The 17,836-nt window shown below is 65.2% G+C and overlaps 1 protein-coding gene across 9 annotated transcripts in view; it reads left to right on the forward strand.

The window, feature by feature from the left end:
• Positions 1 to 450: 450 nt before the first annotated feature.
• The window catches only part of MINK1 (misshapen like kinase 1), a 52,637-nt gene continuing 35,251 nt past the window's right edge, over positions 451 to 17,836 (forward strand). For 4 of the 9 annotated variants that reach the window (XM_074982991.1, XM_074982992.1, XM_074982993.1 and 1 more), the window contains exons 1-2: positions 453 to 604; positions 14,925 to 14,990. In XM_074982991.1, the coding sequence (XP_074839092.1) occupies positions 548 to 604; positions 14,925 to 14,990 (123 nt within the window). In that variant the 5' untranslated portion in view covers positions 453 to 547. Of the gene's footprint in view, positions 605 to 14,924; positions 14,991 to 17,836 lie in introns of all 9 variants that reach the window. The other 5 variants (XM_074982985.1, XM_074982988.1, XM_074982989.1 and 2 more) reach the window with 2 other exon arrangements.

The raw sequence follows: 17,836 nt of genomic DNA on the forward strand, positions 1-17,836 counted from the left end.
CCCTTCACCATAGGCCCCGCCCCCTGACGAACAAGCTCCTCCCCATTATGACCGGGCCCCGCCCCATCCAATCCCTCTCGCTAGCAACAGGCCCCTCCCCTTAGCAACAAGCCCCGCCCTCCCGCCCCCGGCGAAAAAGGCGGGCACGGTGCGCGCTCCCGCCCTCCCCCGGGCTTCGACCTCGCGCCTGCGCGGTGCGGCGGGGAGGGGGTGTGGGGGAAGGACGCTCACGCTTCCGCCTCCCCTCCCTTCCCTTCCCTTCCCTTCCCTTCTCGGCGCCTGCGCGCTCCGTCCCACTTCCTCCCGCCGCCCCCAGGCGCCTCACTGCGCAGGCGCGGGGCGCGCGGGAAGGCCGGGGGGGGTGGGGGGCTGACCGTTGGGCGCAGGCGCCGGCGCGCGCCCAACGGCCAACCGACCCCCCCACCCCCCGCCACACCCGCCCCGCGCCTGCGCAGTGCGGCGGCTGGTGTGAGGCAGGCGGGCGGGTGCGCGCAGGCCGGCGCCGGGTGCAGGGGGCGCAGCGAGCCGCCCCCGTCCCGTCCCCGCCATGGCCGACCCCGCCCCCGCCCGCAGCCTGGACGACATCGACCTCTCCGCCCTGCGGGTAAGGGGGGCGGGGCCATGGGAGGGGGAGGGGGACCCCCCCACTGGGCCCCTCTGGGGACCCCCTGGCTGCTGTGAGGGGGGGCAATGGGGGGGTAGGAGCTCCCCCTCTGGGCCCCTCTGGGGTCCCCCTGGCTGCTGTGAGGGGGCAATGGGGGGGGTAGGAGCTCCCCCTCTGGGCCCCTCTGGGGTCCCCCTGGCTGCTGTGAGGGGGCAATGGGGGGGGTAGGAGCTCCCCCTCTGGGCTGCTGTGAGGGGGGGCAATGGGGGGGTAGGAGCTCCCCCTCTGGGCCCCTCTGGGGTCCCCCTGGCTGCTGTGAGGGGGCAATGGGGGGGGTAGGAGCTCCCCCTCTGGGCCCCTCTGGGGTCCCCCTGGCTGCTGTGAGGGGGGGCAATGGGGGGGTAGGAGCTCCCCCTCTGGGCTGCTGTGGGGGGGGCAATGGGGGGGTAGGAGCTCCCCCTCTGGGCCCCACTGGGGTCCCCCTGGCTGCTGTGAGGGGGCAATGGGGGGGGTAGGAGCTCCCCCTCTGGGCCCCTCTGGGGTCCCCCTGGCTGCTGTGAGGGGGGGCAATGGGGGGGTAGGAGCTCCCCCTCTGGGCTGCTGTGGGGGGGGCAATGGGGGGGTAGGAGCTCCCCCTCTGGGCCCCACTGGGGTCCCCCTGGCTGCTGTGAGGGGGCAATGGGGGGGGTAGGAGCTCCCCCTCTGGGCCCCTCTGGGGACCCCTGGTTGCTGTGAGGGGGGGCAATGGGGGGTAGGAGCTCCCCCTTTGGCTCCTCTGGGGACCCCCTGGCTGCTGTGGGGGGGGGCAATGGGGGGTAGGAGCTCCCCCTCTGGGCCCCACTGGGGACCCTCTGGCTGCTGTGGGGGGGCAATGGGGGGTAGGAGCTCCCCCTCTGGGCCCCTCTGGGGTCCCCTGGCTGCTGTGGGGGGGCAATGGGGGGTAGGAGCTCCCCCTCTGGGCCCCTCTGGGGACCCCCTGGCTGCTGTGAGGGGGGGCAATGGGGGTAGGAGCTCCCCCTCTGGGCCCCACTGGGGTCCCCCTGGTTGCTGTGAGGGGGGGCAATGGGGGGTAGGAGCTCCCCATCTGGGCCCCACTGGGGTCCCCTGGTTGCTGTGAGGGGGGGCAATGGGGGGTAGGAGCTCCCCCTCTGGGCCCCTCTGGGGTCCCCCTGGCTGCTGTGAGGGGGCAATGGGGGGGGTAGGAGCTCCCCCTCTGGGCCCCACTGGGGTCCCCCTGGCTGCTGTGGGGGGGCAATGGGGGGGTAGGAGCTCCCCCTCTGGGCCCCACTGGGGTCCCCCTGGCTGCTGGGGGGGGGGCAATGGGGAGTGTGATTCCCCCCTCTGGGCCCCCTTGGGGACCCGCTGGCTTCTGTGGGGGTGGTGGTAATGGAGGAGTGTGATGTCCCCCCATGCAGGGTCCATTGGATACCCCCGGCTGCTGTGGGGGTGGTGGTAATGGAGGGGTGTGACGTCCCCCTATGCAGGGTCCATTGGATACCCCTGGCTGCTGTGGGGGTGGTGGTAATGGAGGGGTGTGACATCCCCCCATGCAGGGTCCATTGGATACCCCTGGCTGCTGTGGGGGTGGTGGTAATGGAGGGGTGTGACGTCCCCCCATGCAGGGTCCATTGGATACCCCTGGCTGCTGTGGGGGTGGTGGTAATGGAGGGGTGTGACGTCCCCCCATGCAGGGTCCATTGGATACCCCTGGCTGCTGTGGGGGTGGTGGTAATGGAGGGGTGTGATGTAATGGGACCCCCTGGCTGCTGTCGGGGAGGGACACTCGTGGGAGGGGTATGAGCCCTCCCTCAGCCTGTATTCAGGGAGGGGGGCTAACGTGTCAGGGAAAGAGCCCCCCCCCGGGTTGGGTCAGGTGGGGTGGGCCTGGGGGTTCAGGGAGACCTCTCCCAGTCTGTACCATGTTGTGAGGTAGGGGTTAGGGTGAAATGACCCCCCTCCCCGTGTGTGTGTGTGCTGGACCCCCTCCCCCTCGTTGCCCTTGGCCAGGGACGTTCAGGGTTCCCCGCGGCGCAGGGGTAGGCTGATGGGGGTCCGTGGCCCCCCACGGGGGGAAGGCAGGGGCCACTTCCAGGCTGCACCCCAAACTGCCCCCGCAGAGGGGGCAGGAGCCTGGGGCCTTTGGTCCAGTCTCGGCCCTTGCTCCTGTCTGGCTGCCCCTCTGAGGCCTCCCTCTCCACACCTGTTCTCTGCACCAAGAGCCTTCCCCAGCACAGCCCCCCATTGTTGCTGCCCTTCATCCCTCCCCGGTGTCGCTGCAGTGCCTTGTCCCCGTTTTCTTTTCCCGCGCCGCCACCGCAGCGACCCTGAGTCCCTGCCTCCCCCCAGACTCCTTGCAGCTTCCCTCCCCCAGTGTCGCCGTGGTTACCCCGATTCTCCCCCCCCCACTTCTGCAGTGATCTCACTGGCTGGTCCCCACGCACGCTGCTGCATTACCCTGTGCTTGGCGCCCAGCCCCTGCGTAGCTACGGGGCGCAGCAGGCGGCGGGGGGGGGGGCTGGGAGGGCCGGCACGGAGAGTACAGGTGTGGTAGCAGCATGACGCTTGGGCACGGGTTGTGGGCTCCCTGCCCTGGCCCAGGGTAAACTGCCAGCCCTCAGAGCTGGTTCCCAGGCGTCTGGTCTGGTATGAGCCCTCCCCCGAGCCCTGCAGCAGCGTCAGACTGCCCCCGCTCCCTGAGTGCTCCCGGGCAGGTGAACGCCAGGCAGCCGGCAGGAAGCGGGGCGTCCCTCCCCCCCTTGCTGCCTGGCCCAGGGGAGCTGGGGTTATGTCTGCGCCCCTGTCGTAGTGCTGCCCGGGACCCACCCCCATTTTACAGACGGGCACACTGAGGCGGAGTGGGGGCCTGCGGCTTATCAAAGGGCACTAACTGCTGCAGGGCCAATGTGCTAGCCAGGCAGCGCTGCCTTCCTGCTGGTAGGAGACCTCGGCCTGGCCGCTCTAGCTCTGCCCCGGCTTGCGTCTTCCTCTCCTGCCCGACAGCTCCTAAACCCTCCTGGCTGGCTCCGCCCTCCACAGGGTGTGTCAGGCAGGCAGCCGATAAAGCCAGTTTCACGCAGGGCGGGGGCAGTCTCCGGCTCTGCCTGGCGTCTGGTTGAGCAGTGTTCCCTGGATGCCGAACGCATGGGCAGCTGCAGGGCGGGGATGCGGGTGCTGCCCAGCTGATGAGCAGCGTGCCTGTGGTGTGCGGTGCACACAGAATAAAATTTATTCCACAAGTGGCTGGAATAAATGCGGGACCCCTGGGATCTGTGTGGGAGTCTCTGGCCCGTGCTGTATGGGGGCCTGGGTGATAGAGTGGAGGGGTATATGTGAGACTCAGGCTGGATGTGTGTGACAGGCAGAGCAGCTCCCAGCGGCTAAGGATGACCCCTGGGCTGTACCCTAGGCTGGCAGGTAACACCTCTGCCCTGAGCACAGAGCAGGGAGGAGCCGAGCTGGGTTGGAATGGGGGCGGCAGTGAGAAGCTGGGGGGAGAGGGAGCTGGAGGGCAGCCAGCCTGGCGCGGGGGGAAGCTGCACCCCAGAGGGGCACCCCTCGGGCTCCTCTCCCCAGGACGGGTTGGAAGGACTGTCTCTGCCGGCTGTACTGACCCCTCTGTGCTGAGCTGGGCTCTGCCGCCTCCTAAACCTCCCGTTCTACCTGCTGGGTGAGAGTCCCTCCTGCCTGCGGGCGGGGGGCAGCGCTTGGGGACTCCTGCACCCCATCACACTGGTGTCAGGAGTAGGATGTACTGCACCCACGGATGAGCTCCCAGCACTGGCTGACTGAGCACAGGAGAAGGAAGGAGCTTCACAAGAGCCAGAGGTGCCAGAGGTGGAACAGCGCGATATTTGGGGAGCCTAGCGGTGCTGCAGCTTCTTCCAGTGAGTGGATACCATGGGACACAGTGGGGAGATGGATTATACCCAACTCCTGAAGGCAGAGCCAGTGGGCCTGTGCAGAGAGAGGGGCCTGACCGTGGGGAAGGCGACCAAGGCCCACCTGATAGCCCAGCTGGAAGAGAATGACCGATCCGGGGTCCAGATCCTGTCCCGGCAGGAAGTGGTTGGTCAGCCCCGGGAGCGTTTCAGCTTCTCAGACAGGAGTGGGGGCTCGACACAGTCAGACAGACACAGTGCCCACCAGGTCACGCTCAGCTAGTGGTAGTCCATGGCGGGCAGAGTCCCCCACCGCAGAGCTGCGACGGCTGGAGCTCGAGGTGCGCTTGGAGGACCTGGAAGCCCAAGAACAGGGGAGAGAACGTGAGCGCCAGGAACAGGAAAAAGAGTGTGAGCACGAGCGCCAGCTACAAGAGAGAGAGCGGGAGCAGGAGTGGGCCATGGCAGAGGCGAGACGCCAAGAAGCCCCAGCTGCGGTAAGCGGGGAGAGGGCCAGGCGGCTCGGGGTGGCCAGTCACTTGGAGACGCATGTGCTGGCCCAGTGTCAGGACCCAGGGGACATGGACGAGTTCCTTACTGCCTTTGAGCGAGCCTGTGAGTTGCACGAGGTTCCCCCAGCCGAATGGCTCCGACACCTCACCCCCTTGCTGGGCCAGAAGGCCACAGCGATGCTCAGCCAGCTGGAGGGGCTGCAGCCTGGGGACTATGAACGGGTCAGACAGGCCCTGCTGCATAAGTTCGGGCTGACTCCAGAGACGTACAAGATTCAGTTCCAGGAGGCGCAGAAGAGGCCAGAGGAAACGTACGTAGACGCAGCCTCCCGCCTGAGGCAATACTACCAGAAGTGGGTGTTCGGGAGGGGAGTCCAGTCCGTAAAAGACCTGGTTGAGCTGACGGTCCTGGAATGATTCCACAAGTTGTGCTCACCTGACCTGAGGGTGTGGCGCGGGGACCAGACATCCGGGGATCCACACAGCGTGGGGAAGCTGGCGGATGACTTCATAAACAGCCGGGCCAGGTTTGAAAGTGAACCTCAGAGAGAGAGGGAGTCCTGGAGAGACCGGCTCCTGGCTGTACGACGTGGGGGGGGCGGGGATCACCGCTTGGGCGAGCCCAGGAAAGAGGGGCCACCCACCCACCCCCCACAGGGCCAGCCACAGCCTGGACAGAGCAGCTGGCCCGAGGAACACAGCAAGACCTGGGATGTTATCGCTGTGGGCGAACGGGGCATAGATCAGCCCATTGCCCCAAGTTCCCAGATAGGTTGAGCAGGCTGGGGGGCCATGGAGTCAACTGAGTGGAGTCCCAGAAGCCAGAGGGGCTGGCAGCGTGTCCTCGGCTTGGGCTGAGCCTGCCCCGCAGACCAGCTCCTCAGGGGGCCCAAATGCTCAGAGATCAGTTTACAGAGTGGGGGCGGCGCTGCCTCTGCAGAGTGAGTGTGTCACACCCCTCGCAGTGGAGGGGACAAAGGCCACGGGTTTCTGGGACGTGACGCTGGCCCGGCCCAGGGTGGTGGCACCGGGCTGGATGATGCCCAGTTCCCACCTGACTGTAACGGGAATCGACAGGACCCCTTTCAAGGTGCCCGTGGCGAGGGTGCAACTGAAATGGGGGGGTAAGGAAGGCCCGAAGGAGGTGGGCGTGCACAGCCATTTGCCTGCAGCTGTACTAATGGGAGGTGATCTGGAGAACTGGCCAGGTGGATGGCCTTGTGCCCTGGTCTTGACCCTCAGGCAAAGAAAACGAGGGGTACTCTGCTCAGGTTCGGGGGTAGATACCTAGCCAAAGCCACAGGGGCCGACCTTGTGGGGCCCCCTTTCTCCCCAAAAACCAGGGGTCTCAGGCTGGTGGTTCTGGAGCCAGGCAGGGAAGGGGAAGCAGCTTCCGCCCCTTCCCCGGCCAAAGAGTTCCAGGCAGAGCAGCAGAGAGACCCCTCCTTGCAGAAGGTGAGGGAACTGGCCAGTCTCAGCCCAGCTCCACACCTGGGGGAGGGCTGCAGGGAGAGATTCCTGTGGGAAAAGGGATTCCTGTAAGGGGAATGGGTTCCCAGACGCAAAGCGGAGCCAGGGTAGGTCCAGAGGCAACTGGTTGTTCCCCCAAAAGTAGTGGCTGTGATGGAGTGGGGGGAGTGCATGTGTGAGTCAGGCTGGATGTCTGAGGCAAGCAGCAGCTCCCAGTGGCTAAAGATGACCCTGGGGCTACAACTGGCAGGTAACACCTCTGCCTGAACAAAGAGCAGGGAGGAGCTGAGAGGGGTTTTGAATTGGGGGTGGCAGTGAGAGGCTAGGAAAAGGGAGAGCTGGAAGGCAGCCAGCCGGAGGAGGGGGAAAGCTACACCCCAGAGGGGCTCCCCTCGGGGTCTTCTCCCCAGGACAGGTTGGAAGGACTGTCTCTGGCTGCTGTGCTGTCGCTTCTGTGAGAAACTGGACATCTGTTGCCTCATAAACCTCCTGCTGTACCTGCTGAGTGAGAGTCACTCCTGCCAGCGGATGGGGTGCAGTGCAGGGGGACCCCTGAACCCCATCACACTGGCGCACGCTGCTGTACCTAGCCCATGATGTCCTGCTCGCAGGACACCAGGGGATCCACTGTGCCAGAGGAAGGTTGTTACGGAACTTTTTCTGGCCAGTGGTCTTTGCAGCTGTCCGTCTGTATTGCCTGTCCTGCGATCCCTGCCAGAGGGTGGGGAAGAGCCGGGACAAGGGGAAAGCTGCCTTGAGGCCGCTGCTCATCATAGAGGAGCCTTTCCAGAAAGTGGTGTGATGGAGTGTGGGGAGTGCATGTGTGAGACTTGGGCTGGATGCGTGAGACAAGCAGAGCAGCTCCCAGTGGCTAAGGATGACCCTGGGACTATAATCTAGGTTGGCAGATAACACCTCAGCCGTGAACAAAGAGGAGGGTGGAGCTGAGCTGGTTTTGAATCAGGGGCAGTAGTTAGAGGCTAGGGGGAGAGGGAGCTGGAAGGCAGCCAGCCAAAAGCTGCACCCCAGAGGGGCACCCCTCAGGCTCCTCTCCCCAGGACGGGTTGGAGGGACTGTCTCTGACTGCTGTACTGTTGCTTTTGTGAGAAACTGGGCATCTGTTGCCTAATAAACTTCCTGTTGTACCTGCTGAGTGAAAGTCACTCCTGCCAGCGGATAGGGTGCAGTGCAGGGGGACCCCTGAACACCATCACAAGTGGCTGTGGACATAGTGGGACCCCTTCAGTAAGGCAACGCGTACTGAGAAGAAATATATTTTGGTGGTGGTAGATTTTGCCACGCGATACCCAGAAGCAGTGGCCCTGACCTCGATCGAAGGTGACACCGTGGCGGATGCACTGCTGTCCATTTTTAGCAGAGTGGGGTTCCCCAAGGAGGCCCTCACAGATCAGGGGTTCAACTTCATGTTGGCCCTGCTGCAAAGCTTGTGGGACAAGTGTGCGGTCCGGCACACCTGGGCCACAGCCTACCACCCTCAGACCAATGGGCTGGTGGAGAGGTTCAATGGGACTCTGAAGCAGATGCTGAGAACCTTCATGAATCAGCACCCCCATGACTGGGACAAGTACTTACCCCACCTGCTGTTTGCATACAGGGAGGTGCCCCAGGAATCCACGGGGTTCTCCCCGTTTGAGCTGCTGTACGGAAGGAGGGTACGGGGACCCTTGGACTTGCTCAGAGAAGAGTGGGAGGGGACGGCCTCTCCTGAAGGGGAATCAGTGGTACAGTATGTACTGACCTTCCGGGAAAAACTCACCGAGTTCATGGGCCTCGCCAGGGAGAACCTCTCTGTGATGGGGTTCAGGGGTCCCTCTGCACTGCACCCTGTCTGCTGGCAGGAGTTACTCTCACTCAGCAGGTACAACAGGAGGTTTATTAGGCAACAGATGCCCAGTTTCTCACAGAAGCGACACTACAGCAGTCAGACAGTCCTTCCAACCCGTCCTGGGGAGGGGAGCCCGAGGGGTGCCCCTCTGGGGTGTAGCTTTCCCCCCTTCCCTCTCTCTTCCCCTCCCTCTCTAACTGCCGTCCCCGATTAAAAAACCCAGCTCGGCTCCTCCCTGCTCTTTGTTCAGGGCAGAGGTGTTACCTGCCAGTTGTAGCCCCAGGGTCATCCTTAGCCCCTGGGAGCTGCTCTGCTTGTCTCTCACATCCAGCCTGACTCTCACAGGCACTCCCCCCACTCCTTCACACTCTCCAGGGCCCAAAGGCAGCAAAAGGTCTGGTGTGACCGTAACGCCAGGGCCCGAGTCTATGCCACCGGGGATCAAGTGATGGTCCTTATACCTGTGCGGCGGAACAAGCTGCAAGCGGCCTGGGATGGGCCCTTCAAGGTTGTCAAACAGCTAAATGACGTGAATTATGTGGTGGAACTGTCGAACCGGGCCCACAGCCACCAGGTCTATCATGTGAACATGATGAAACCGTACTGGGACAGACAGAACTTGGTGCTGGCCGTGTGCAGACACTGGAAGGGGAAGGGGGATGATCCCTTGGTGGATTTACTCACAAGGACTGGAGCCGGCTCCTTGCTGGAGTCTATTCCCCTCTCAGACCAGCTGACCCCTGCCCAGCAGACGGAGATCAAGGAGGTGCTGCATTTGCATCAACAGCTGTTCTCGGACAGACCCGGACGCACTGACCTGGCTGTCCACCGAATAGAGACAGGCACCCACGCCCCTATCAAGTGTGTGCCATTCAGAGCCACAGGGAGGACGGCTCAGGACATAGAGCGGGAGGTTGAAGACATGCTGGCTCTGGGGGTGATCCAACCCTCGTCCAGCCCCTGGGCCTCTCCCGTGGTGTTAGTCCCTAAAAAAGATGGTTCTGTTCGGTTTTGTGTGGACTGTCGCAAGCTTAACACCGTCACTGCATCGGACGCCTACCCCATGCCCAGGCCTGATGACCTTTTAGACAAGCTGGGGGGAGCCCGTTACCTCACCACCATAGACCTCACCAAGGGGTACTGGCAAGTGCCATTAGACGATGATGCCCGGCTCAAGTCGGCTTTCATCACCCCTGTGGGGCTCTACGAGTTCCTGGTCCTGCCCTTTGGCCTCAAGGGGGCACCCGCTACCTTCCAGCATCTGGTGGACCAGCTACTGAAAGGGATGGAGAGCTTTGCCCTGGCTTACATGGACGACATTTGCATCTTCAGCCAGACGTGGGAGGACCACGTGTCCGAAGTCAAGCAGGTGCTGGACCGACTCCAGAAGGCCGGTCTGACTGTCAAGGCAGGGAAGTGCAAGGTGGGAATGGCTGAGGTGACCTACCTGGGCCACAAGGTGGGCAGCGGCTGCTTAAAGCCGGAGCCAGCTAAAGCGGAGGCTGTCAGAGATTGGCCCACACCCCAGACTAAGAAGCAGGTCCAGACCTTCATTGGGATGGCGGGGTACTACCGGAGGTTTGTGCCCCACTTTAGCTCCATCGCAGCCCCCCTCACGGAGCTGTGTAAAAAGGGAAAGCCTGACAAGGTGGTCTGGACCGAGTAGTGCCAAGAGGCCCTCTGCGACCTGAAGGAGGCTCTGGTCAGGGCCCCAGTGCTGGCAAATCCAGACTTCAACAAGCCCTTCCTGGTGTTCACCGATGCCTCAGACGTGGGGCTGGGGGCGGTGCTAATGCAGGTGAATGACAAGGGGGAGAAACACCCCGTCGTGTACCTGAGTAAGAAGCTGCTGCCCCAGGGAGTAGAACTACGCAGCCATAGAGAAGGAATGTCTGGCCATGGTGTGGGCGCTGGGGAAGCTGCAGCCGTACCTGTTTGGACGGCGTTTCACCGTGTACACCGATCACTCACCCCTGACCTGGCTGCATCACATGAAAGGGGCCAACGCCAAGCTCCTGCGGTGGAGTCTGCTCCTGCAGGACTACGACATGGAAGTGGTCCACGTCCAGGGGAACAGCAACACCATAGCCGATGCCCTGTCACGCAGGGAGGGCCCCGAACTTCCCCAGGTCACTGGCTGAGTGACCCTGCTCAGTTCGGTCTGGAAGGGGGGAGAGATGTGATGGAGTGGGGGGTGTATGTGAGACTCAGGCTGGATGTGTGTGAGGGGCAGAGCAGCTCCCAGCGGCTAAGGATGACCCCTGGGCTGTACCCTAGGCTGGCAGGTAACACCTCTGCCCTGAGCACAGAGCAGGGAGGAGCCGAGCTGGGTTTGAATGGGGGCGGCAGTGAGAAGCTGGGGCGAGAGGGAGCTGGAGGGCAGCCAGCCTGGCGAGGGGGGAATCTACACCTCAGAGGGGCACCCCTCGGGCTCCTCTCCCCAGGACGGGTTGGAATGACTGTCTCTGCCGGCTGTACTGACCCCTCTGTGCTGAGCTGGGCTCTGGCGCCTCATAAGCCTCCTGTTCTACCTGCTGAGTGAGTCACTCCTGCCTGCGGCCGGGGGGCAGCGCTTGGGGACCCCAGAACCCTGTCACGCTGTGCCAACAGGGTGGCGTGCAGCCCTGCTGGCTGCGTCCCAACCTGCCTCTCCCCAGGTGGCCTGGCAGTGTGGTCAGGGAGGGCCTCCAGGCAGCTGTGGCTCAGGGGCATGTCCCCTGCTCTGCATTCCCCCAGGGAGCCCCTTGGAGCCCCCACTGCCCGTCTGCGCCATTGGCCCCTGGGGGAGTCCCCTCGCTCCCTGTTCTCCCAGCTGCCTCGACTCAGCCAGTGGCGGCACACAGCAGTTCAATGAGCGTTAAACCCCACACAGCTCTGCGCCCTGTCGGCCTGGCCTCTCTAGCACCACATGGCTGAGTCTGCCCTGTGAACCCCAGGGGAGTTAGTCAGGGATGGGAGCCAGGACTCGTGGGTTCTCTCCCTAGCGCTGGGAGGGCAGTGGGGGCTGGTGGTTAGAGCAGGGGGTGGGAGCCAGGACTCGTGGGTTCTCTCCCTAGCGCTGGGAGGGCAGTGGGGGCTGGTGGCCGCTGTCCCTGAGCTGGATGTATGTGTGGTTTGTGGTTCCTGTGCTGACGAGTCTGCTTTGTGCTGTGTCCCTGTTTGCTGATGACCCTCGTGTTGTGCCTGCAGAATGTCACAACTGTCTGTGGATGGGGCAGGGCCTGGGGACCTGGGTGCTCCATGACAGGGTGGCACCCCCTTATCTGGGCCAGGTGGGTAGAGATGGACCTTGTGTCTTTCCTTCCCCCTTGGGCCATGTCTGGCTTTGCTGCTTGGTGCCCTGTGGCCTGAGTGGCTACAGGCCAGTCCCGGCTGGTTCTCCTGGGGAAGGGCTGTCTGAGTACCTGGGGACTGACCACCCATCCCAACCCCCAGAGCCGGGCGCGGTACGAGGAGCTCTTGCAGGGCTGCTTTGGTTCCCTTCACCATTACCAGCAGAGCGCTGTCACCGGGCCCCTCCCACCATCCGCAGGTGCCCTGGGGGAGCTGCTGTCTCTCATCTGTAATGGCAGCTCTGCCCGGTTCTTCCCTCCCCATCCAATATAGGTCAGTGCAGGAGCTCGGGGGATATCCCTGCAGGCCACCACACTGCTATTAATAGCTCCGCGGAGTGATAGCTTCTGGCTCCCACCTCCTGCTCAAGCCACCAGCCCCCACTGCCCTCCCAGCGCTGGGGAGAGAACCCAGGAGTCCTGGCTCCCGGCCCCCTGCTCTAACCACCAGCCCCCACTGCCCTCCCAGCACTGGGGAGAGAACCCAGGAGTCCTGGCTCCCGCCCCCTGCTCCAACCACCAGCCCCCACTGCCCTCCCAGCGCTGGGGAGAGAACCCAGGAGTCCTGGCTCCCGGCCCCCTGCTCTAACCACCAGCCCCCACTGCCCTCCCAGCACTGGGGAGAGAACCCAGGAGTCCTGGCTCCCGCCCCCTGCTCCAACCACCAGCCCCCACTACCCTCCCAGCGCCGGGGAGAGAACCCAGGAGTCCTGGCTCCCGCCCCTGCTCCAACCACCAGCCCCCACTGCCCTCCCAGCGCCGGGGAGAGAACCCAGGAGTCCTGGCTCCCGGCCCCTGCTCCGACCACCAGCCCCCACTGCCCTCCCAGCGCCGGGGAGAGAACCCAGGAGTCCTGGCTCCCGGCCCCTGCTCTAACCACCAGCCCCCACTGCCCTCCCAGCGCTGGGGAGAGAACCCAGGAGTCCTGGCTCCCGCCCCTGCTCCGACCACCAGCCCCCACTGCCCTCCCAGCACCGGGGAGAGAACCCAGGAGTCCTGGCTCCCGCCCCCTGCTCTAACCACCAGCCCCCACTGCCCTCCCAGCGCCGGGGAGAGAACCCAGGAGTCCTGGCTCCCGCCCCCTGCTCTAACCACCAGCCCCCACTGCCCTCCCAGCGCCAGGGAGAGAACCCAGGAGTCCTGGCTCCCACCCCTGCTCCGACCACCAGCCCCCACTGCCCTCCCAGCGCCGGGGAGAGAACCCAGGAGTGCTGGCTCCCACCCCCTGCTCTAACCACCAGCCCCCACTGCCCTCCCAGCGCTGGGGAGAGAACCCAGGAGTCCTGGCTCCCGGCCCCTGCTCCAACCACCAGCCCCCACTGCCCTCCCAGTGCCGGGGAGAGAACCCAGGAGTCCTGGCTCCCGCCCCCTGCTCCAACCACCAGCCCCCACTGCCCTCCCAGCGCCGGGGAGAGAACCCAGGAGTCCTGGGTCCTGGCCCCTGCTCTACCCACCAGCCCCCACTGCCCTCCCAGCGCCGGGGAGAGAACCCAGGAGTCCTGGCTCCTGGCCCCTGCTCTACCCACCAGCCCCCACTGCCCTCCCAGCGCCGGGGAGAGAACCCAGGAGTCCTGGCTCCCGGCCCCTGCTCCAACCACCAGCCCCCACTGCCCTCCCAGCGCCAGGGAGAGAACCCAGGAGTCCTGGCTCCCACCCCCTGCTCTACCCACCAGCCCCCACTGCCCTCCCAGCACTGGGGAGAGAACCCAGGAGTCCTGGTCCCGCCCCCTGCTCCAACCACCAGCCCCCACTGCCCTCCCAGCGCCGGGGAGAGAACCCAGGAGTCCTGGTTCCCACCCCCTGCTCTAACCACCAGCCCCCACTGCCCTCCCAGCACCGGGGAGAGAACTCAGGAGTCCTGGCTCCCGGCCCCTGCTCTAACCACCAGCCCCCACTGCCCTCCCAGCGCTGGGGAGAGAACCCAGGAGTCCTGGCTCCCACCCCCTGCTCTAACCACCAGCCCCCACTGCCCTCCCAGCGCTGGGGAGAGAACCCAGGAGTCCTGGCTCCTGGCCCCCTGCTCTGACCACCAGCCCCCACTGCCCTCCCAGCGCCGGGGAGAGAACCCAGGAGTCCTGGCTCCCACCCCCTGCTCTGACCACCAGCCCCCACTGCCCTCCCAGCGCCGGGGAGAGAACCCAGGAGTCCTGGCTCCCACCCCCTGCTCTAACCACCAGCCCCCACTGCCCTCCCAGCGCCGGGGAGAGAACCCAGGAGTCCTGGCTCCCGGCCCCCTGCTCTGACCACCAGCCCCCACTGCCCTCCCAGCGCCGGGGAGAGAGCCCAGGAGTCCTGAGCAAAGCAGATGGCCCCCCGCCCCCTTTGCCCTGGGCTCTGTGTGGTGCCTCGCTCTCCCCCAGAATCAAGGCCCTCATTGGGCCAGCTGCTCATTCTGCAAGCGAGACCGCGCACCCGTACGAACATGGGAGCACAGAGCTTGTGGGAGGGGAACCTGAGGCACAGGCGGCAGCTCTTTGCACCACTGTCCTGCGGGAGGGGCTGTGTGTCCTGCTGCCAGCCGGTGCTATGGCTCCCCTGGCTTTGCAGGGGCGGAGCTGCGATGGAGTTGGCAGGGGGTGAGACTCAGGCTGGGTGTGTGTGAGGGGCAGAGCAGCTCCCAGCGGCTGAGCATGACCCCTGGGCTGGCAGGTAACACCTCTGCCCTGAGCACAGAGCAGGGAGGAGCCCGAGTGGGGGTGAATCGGAGGCGGCAGGTAGAAGCTGGGGGGAGAGGGAGCTGGGGGGCAGCCAGCCTGAGGAGGTGGGAAGCTGCACCCCAGCGGGGCTCCCCTCAGGGAGAATGACTGTCTCTACCGGCTGTACTGTCGCTTCTGTGAGAAACTGGGCCTCTGTCACCTAATAAACCTCCTGTTGTACGTCCTGAGTGAGAGTCGCTCCTGCCTGCGGGTGGGGTGCAGTGCAGGGGGACCCCTGAACCCCATCACAGGGGCACCGAAGGCTGCGCCCAGTGAGGGGGCTTGCAGTGTGCTCTAGGAGGAGGAGAGGGAGAGTCAGGCAGGCGGGGGTCCGTCCTAGGACAGGCACCGAAGGCTGCGCCCAGTGAGGGGGTTTGCAGTTTGCTCTAGGAGGAGGAGAGGGAGAGTCAGGCAGGCGGGGGTCCGTCCTAGGACAGGCACCGAAGGCTGCGCCCAGTGAGGGGGTTTGCAGTTTGCTCTAGGAGGAGGAGAGGGTGAGTGAGGCAGGCGGGGGTTTGTCCTAGGACAGGCACCGGAAGGTATGTGGCACAGTCACGCCTGACTCCTGTCTCTTTCTCCCACCCAGGACCCCGCTGGCATATTCGAACTGGTGGAGGTGGTGGGGAACGGGACGTATGGCCAGGTCTACAAGGTGAGTCACGCCCTCCCCTCTCGCCCACAGCCCTGGGGGTGGCGCTCACTGCCTCTCCGCACCGGCGCGCAGCGGGACAGGAGCTGCCCACGTGCTAGGGCAGAGCCGGGAATGGAAGCCCGGCGTCCTGGGCCCAGGCCAGGGCACATGAAGAGAAGAGAATAGCACCTCGCACTGGCTGCTGCCTGGGCTGATATGGTTTGGTAGTGTCAGGTACCCCAGGCAGAGCTCTCTGGCGTTGTGCGCTATTAGGTGTGTTATGGTACCATCAAGGTCCCCAGGCGCAGCCCAGGCCCCATGCTCTTGTGCATTATGGTATCATTGGGGGAGCCAGCCACATCTGAGGCCCTGTGGCATTGGACATGGAGTGTTATTAGGTGTAACGTGGTATCACGGGATACCCGGCTGTGACCCAGGCGCTGGGCGTCGGTAGGTGTATTACTGTACCCCCCGGGTACCCGGCTGTAGCACGGGGTGCTGTTAGGTGTATTCCGGTACCCCTGGGTACCCGGCCATGGTGCTGGGCACTGTTAGGTGTATTACGGTACGCCCGCAGTACCTGGCCGTGGCGCTGGGTGCTGTTAGGTGTATTAACGGTACGTGCGCAGTACCCGGCCATGGTGCTGGGCGTTATTAGGTGTATTACGGTACCCCCGGGTACCCGGCCGTGGCCCTGGGCGCTGTTAGGTGTATTACGGTACGCACGCAGTACCCGGCCGTGGCACTGTTAGGCATATTACGGTACCCCCGGGTGCCCAGCCGTGGCCCTGGGTGCTGTTAGGTGTATTACATTACACCTGCAGTACCCGGCCGTGGCGCTATTAGGTGCATTACGGCAGCTTGGCGGTCCGAGGCTCGAACAGAGGGTGTCCCGGGCACCAGTCTCTGCCCTAGCCTGCAGGCGGCCCCCAGCTGCTGCCCCTCAGTCCCCTGCTGGCACTGGCAGCCCTTGGCTCGGCCCATCTGGCGCTCAGGGCACCGAGTGGCCGTGCGCGGAGGACAGGCTGGTCCCCGCTGGGAGCCCTGGGGGAGCGCCTCAGCACCGGCTGCTTGGTCCCACACAGCCGCTGGCTCTGGCACAGAGCGAGCAGGAGGCGGTTGCTATGCAACAGCCGCCCACACGCCGGTGTATACCCCGCTGCACGCTACACGTGGGCCGCCTGACTCCCCCTTGCCCGCGGGGGCTGGCTCCAGGAGAGCCGCCCTGTGCCGCTGGGTCCCCTTGCCCGGCCCCCAGCCGTGGCGACACCAGCAGAGCACACCCAGGGCGGACCTGCTGGCTGCGCGCCTGGCCCTGGACCCCCTGGTTTTGCAGCACCGGGGAAAGAACCCCCGAGTCCTGGCTCCCAGCCCCTGCTCTACCCACCAGCCCCCACTGCCCTCCCAGCGCTGGGGGGAGAACCCAGGAGTCCTGGCTCCCGGCCCCCTGCCCTAACCACCAGCCCCCACTGCCCTCCCAGCGCCGGGGACAGAACCCAGGAGTCCTGGCTCTCGGCCCCCTGCCCTAACCACCAGCCCCCACTGCCCTCCCAGCGCCGGGGAGAGAACCCAGGAGTCCTGGCTCCCGGCCCCCTGCCCTAACCACCAGCCCCCACTGCCCTCCCAGCGCTGGGGAGAGAACCCAGCAGTCCTGGCTCCCAGCCCCTGCTCTAACCACCAGTCTCTGCTGGCCTCCCAGCAGCCAGGACGCCTGGGTTCTCTGCTAGCTCTTGGAGGGCATGGGCAGTAGGACACCCCTCCTGTGTGGGGTGGGAGGCTCTGCATGTTTCCGCTGGACTGGGGGTCTGGCTCCCCTGCTGTCACTGGGGCGCGCCCAGCAAGTGGGGCAGGCTCCTGCCAAGATCTCAGCAGGGGACAGAGCTGTGCAGCAGCTGCCAGCAGGTGGTGGCCTGTGGCCCCTTCCCATAGTCACAGGCTCCCAGGGCCATGGAGTGCCGCGCCCTGCCCGCAGCATGTCCAGCCCCAGCCCAGTCGCCCCAGCCATGGCTGTGTCCAGCGGGACTCTAACATCTCCAGGGCCCCGTCCCAGCGCCGCCCCGCCCTGGTGGGAAAGAGCGTTTCCCCCTCCTCCCGGCCCCCCAAGAACAGCCTCTCCCCGGCCTCATCTGAGCCCCTCCAGGGGGTGGAGGCTGCCAGCAAATCCCCCCTGGCTCTGCTCCTCTGCCGACTCATCACGCCCCAATCCCTCGGCCACGTGCTCCGTCCCCCGACGCCTTTCCGTGGCCTCCGCCGGCCCCTCTCCAGCGCACCCCCGTCCTTTCTGCACGGGGGGCCGGAACCGGACGCGACCCTCCGGCTGCGGCCTCCCCGGTGCCGAGGGGAGGGGAACAGCCACTTCCCTAGCGCCACTGGAAATGCTCCTCCGGACACAGCCCCATGCGCCCTTGGCCGTCTCGGCTACAAGGCCCCACTGGCGGCTCCTCTCCGGCCCCTCGCCCACCGCGCCCCCCAGGGCCTTGTGTGATGGGGTTCTGGGGTCCCCCAAGCTCTGCACCCCGGCCATAGGCAGGAGAGTCTCTCACTTAGCAGGAGAACAGCGGGTTTATTAGCCGACAGGACACAGCATCGTACAGAGGAGTCAGTGCAGCAGGCAGAGACAGCCAGTCCAATCCATGTTGGGGAGAGGAGGCCCCGAGGGGCCCCCAGAGCTGGGGCCTGGCCCCCTCCTTTGTCTCTCTCTCTCTCCCAGCCCAGACTAACTGCTCCCAACTCCCAGTTCCAATTCAAACCCCTCAGGCTCCACCTCCTCCTTTGTCTGCAGTACAAAGGTGTTACCTGGTTGTCAGGGTTACCCTCAGCAGGAGCCCCACACCCTCTGTGAGCCACTCACACACACACAGGTATCC

Source organism: Carettochelys insculpta, chromosome 34 (assembly GCF_033958435.1).
Source record: "Carettochelys insculpta isolate YL-2023 chromosome 34, ASM3395843v1, whole genome shotgun sequence".
Lineage (NCBI taxonomy): Eukaryota > Metazoa > Chordata > Testudines > Carettochelyidae > Carettochelys > Carettochelys insculpta.